Source organism: Borostomias antarcticus, assembly GCF_949987555.1.
Source record: "Borostomias antarcticus genome assembly, chromosome: 10".
Classification (NCBI taxonomy): domain Eukaryota; kingdom Metazoa; phylum Chordata; class Actinopteri; order Stomiiformes; family Stomiidae; genus Borostomias; species Borostomias antarcticus.
Genome location: NC_140243.1, coordinates 1,457,684 through 1,461,498, shown reverse-complemented (window position 1 = coordinate 1,461,498; position 3,815 = coordinate 1,457,684). Strand labels below are relative to the sequence as shown.

Sequence of the window (3,815 nt, the reverse complement as noted above, 5' to 3'; positions counted from 1 at the left end):
CTGTTGGCCCTAATGCTCTTCCGTAGGAACATGTTTGACAGCAAGAGACATTTTTTCATGTTTGAGGAAAAAAACGTGTAGCCTAATCTGCGAGCCACAATGGATGAAAACCAAACCATGAGTTTGAATGTAAAACACTGTATGGCAAATGTACTCTCTCAATATTGCCCTTAAGCATGTCATCATGTGCAGTGATATTAGGGTACCGATACATGAGGCGACAAATGTCAAACAAAATCATACAGTTGCAGTTTATGTGCCCATGGGAACTTTGCACTAGTTTATTATGTTTGCAAAAAATCCTAAACAAGTTTTTTCACTGTCATTATGGGGTATTGTATGTAGATTGATGAGGGAAAATTTTATTTAATCAATTTTGGAATAAGGCTGTAACATAAAATGTTGAAAAAGTGAAGTGTGAATACTTTCCGGATGCACTGTAATTCTCCAATAAAATTAGAGTCATGAACTTTCTTAATTTGCCTGTCTGTAGAACATGGCAACTTCTCTTGAGCCTCTGACTGAGAATCTAGATGACAGATAATACAGTGCTCTATCTGTCCAGCAGGGGGCTCTACAGGACAATGAACAGCAGTCTAACAGCATGACGTGACAATAAGCTTCTCACTTAATAAAATATGTGAGAGATTCTACTGAGAGATGTTTTGTGAGATATGGTGACATGATGTGACATGAATTAAAAGCTGTACATGGTTGTCATAACCTCTAAGAATTTCAACAAGAAAACACACAATCTCTCTTTCTCTCAAAGCACTCTGGCAGAACCAGGAAATGCCTTGCTCCTCCCACTATTCTCTCTCTCTTCTGAGGAAACGAAAGTAGCTTAATCTCTCTCTAGCTCTGCGTGTGTGAGAAAGACTGAGTAACCATGTCGTGTTCCAAACACAGCAGCATGGCCCAGCAGGGAGTTCTGATTGACCAGGAACAGTTTTCCTGTTCTATCTGTCTGGACCTCTTAAAGGATCCAGTCACCCTCCCCTGCGGTCACAGCTACTGTAGCAGCTGTATCGAGGACTGCTGGGACCAGGATGAGCAGAAGAGAGTCTACAGCTGCCCACAGTGCAGAGAGATCTTCACTCCCAGGCCTGCTCTGAGGAGGAACACCATGCTGGCTGAGCTGGTGGAGAAGCTGAAGGAGACAGGAGGAGCCCAGGCCGCCCCCTCTGAGCTGACCAGCCCAGCTGGGTCAGAGCTGGTGACCTGTGACCTCTGCACTGGGCCTGGGATGCAGAGCGCCCTCATGTCCTGTCTGGTGTGTCTGTTGTCCTACTGTGAGACTCACCTCCAGCCCCACTACCAGGTTCCTAGAATGAAGAAGCACAAGCTGGTCAAAGCCACGTGTGGACTGGAGGAGAGGATCTGCACGCGTCATGACAAGCTGCTGGATGTCTTCTGTCGGACAGACCAGCAGTGTATCTGTTATCTGTGTACCATGGATGAACATAGAGGCCATGATACGGTGTCAGCCACAGCCGAGAGGGCAGAGAAACAGGTAAGACCTGACCAGGTCAGAAAGCGCATTGTGTTTCCTCTGTGTATGAAGTGCGCTATACTAATAAAGTTTGATTTGATTTGATTTAGGTTAATTGGAATGAACATTGAATCAAGATGACAGAAACAGGGTTGTTTTCCATCCATGTTTTTTGAAGGGTATAAAAGGTCTTCAGTGCATGAGATCTGAATAGGTTACGCCTAAAATATATTTAAAAAGTAGGAATATATCAACCCAAAATACTGAAATGAGTGATAATTGGACAGATGTCAATGTTTTGTTGTAATTTGTGTGTTTATCTCCAGAGCAAGCTGGGTCTGAGTCAGCAGAAAGTCCAGCAGAGAGTCCAGGAGAGAGAGAAGGAGCTGAAGGAGGTCCAGCAGGCTGTGGAGTCTCTCCAGGTCAGCATCAGGATGTCAGCTACTCTAGCTATGGTGGAGGGAGATACCTGGCCTCGTGAGACCATCCTGAACTCACCAGCTCTCTTTCAGTTTTCCTCCACAGATCAGGATGGTGTCATGAGGCTAGGAGATACCTGTAGGACAGTTATAACTGTCACATTCAGGATTATTGGTTTCACTTGAACTCTTTCTTTCTTTCTTTCTTTCTTTCTTTCTTTCTTTCTTTCTTACTTTCTTTCTTTCTTTGTCCAGCGCTCTGGCCAGGCAGCAGAGCAGGACAGTGAGAGGATCTTCACTGAGCTGATCTGCTCCATTGAGAGAAGGCACTCTGAGGTGAAGGAGCTGATCAGAGCCCAGCAGAGGGCAGCAGTGAGTCAGGCTGAAGGACTGGTGGAGAGACTGGAGAAGGAGATAGCTGAGCTGAGGAGGAGAGACGCGGAGCTGGAGCAGCTCTCACACACAGAAGACCACATCCACTTCCTCCAGGTACAGTAGCTGGACTCTCCTGGTACCTGACATGTGAACTTCACCTGGTTTGGTCTATTGATTAGGCAGAATATTCTGTACACTTGGTATGTGTTTCTGTTTATTTCCTATCTCTCTCTCTCTCTCTCTCTCTCTCTCTCTCTCTCTCTCTCCAGAGTTACCAGTCTGTTTCCAGTCCCAGTGTATCTTCAGACCTCCCCAGCGTCTCTGTTCCTTCTCTTCAGTTCTTCAGTGATGTGACTAAGGCTGTCTCTGAGCTGAGAGAGAAACTAGAGGACGTGATCAAGGGAGAGTGGTCCAGCATCTCCTTCACAGGTGTGTTGGAGGAGTTTTGAGAAAATTATTCTGTAAAAATATCACTAAAGTACGGAGAGCAACAAGTGATCCTGTCTCGTCCAATAAGAAACAATGTGACCAGAAGAAAGATTTGGGGTTCACAATGAAACACATTGAACACATCTCTGTATACTGTCTACTTGGCTTTAAAATTGATTGAAAAATTCTGTGTGTGTGTGTGTGTGTGTGTGTGTGTGTGTGTGTGTGTGTGTGTGTGTGTTTGTGTGTGTGTGTGTCTGAAGTCTCTTTAGTGGATGTGTTGTCTCCTCCAGAGCCCAGGACCAGAGCACATTTCTTACATTGTGAGTGTGTGAAGTCTCCACCTCTCTCTGTTGAATGATAAATCAACAATACCAGCTTTAAGGGGGACAGATGAACGGTCATGTTATTAACTCTGATCTGGTCTCTGCTCTGTTCCCAGATTCCTGTCCGCTCACTCTGGACCCAAACACAGCAGACACATCCCTCTCTCTGTCTGGGGAGAACCGGAAGGTAACACGTTCAGAGCAGAACCAGTCATATCCTGACCATCCAGACAGATTCACCTGCTACCCCCAGGTGCTGTGTAGAGAGGCTCTGTCTGGGCGCTGTTACTGGGAGGTGGAATGGAGAGGTGATGTTTTCATAGCAGTCTCATATAAAGACATCAGCAGAACAGACCTCTCCTCCTCCTGGTTTGGTTTCAATAACAAGTCCTGGAGTTTAAGGTGCTCTAGCGATGGTTACATGTTCATTCATAATAATGTTGTGACTGAACTATCAGGCCCTCAGTCCTCCAGAGTAGGAGTGTACCTGGATCACAAGGCAGGTTCTCTGTCCTTCTACAGCGTCTCTGACACAGTGACCCTCCTCCACAAAGTCCAGACCACATTCACCCAGCCACTCTATCCTGGGTTTGAGTTTGGGTTTTTGAGTTATAATGACTGTGCAGAGATCAGTAAACTGTGGTAGAGGGAGGGGGATCCTTCCAGAGGATGGGGGGAGAGTAGGGGGGAGGAGATGAGGGGGGGGGGGGGAAGAGGAGAGGAACGTAATGTTGCCTCTGGCTCAGGTTTGGAACCTCATGAAGCAGAGTTCAG

The 3,815-nt window shown here is 46.2% G+C and overlaps 1 protein-coding gene across 1 annotated transcript; it reads left to right on the top strand.

Annotated features, from left to right (window-relative positions):
- Positions 1-913: 913 nt before the first annotated feature.
- Positions 914-3,687, top strand: LOC311313659 (tripartite motif-containing protein 16-like; the record flags this gene model as incomplete). The annotated part of the gene is made up of 6 exons (XM_084443833.1): positions 914-1,513; positions 1,819-1,914; positions 2,167-2,400; positions 2,556-2,715; positions 2,979-3,038; positions 3,158-3,687. 6 exons carry the CDS (start codon positions 914-916, stop codon positions 3,685-3,687), a joined length of 1,680 nt encoding a protein of 559 aa, XP_084299959.1.
- Positions 3,688-3,815: the final 128 nt, after the last annotated feature.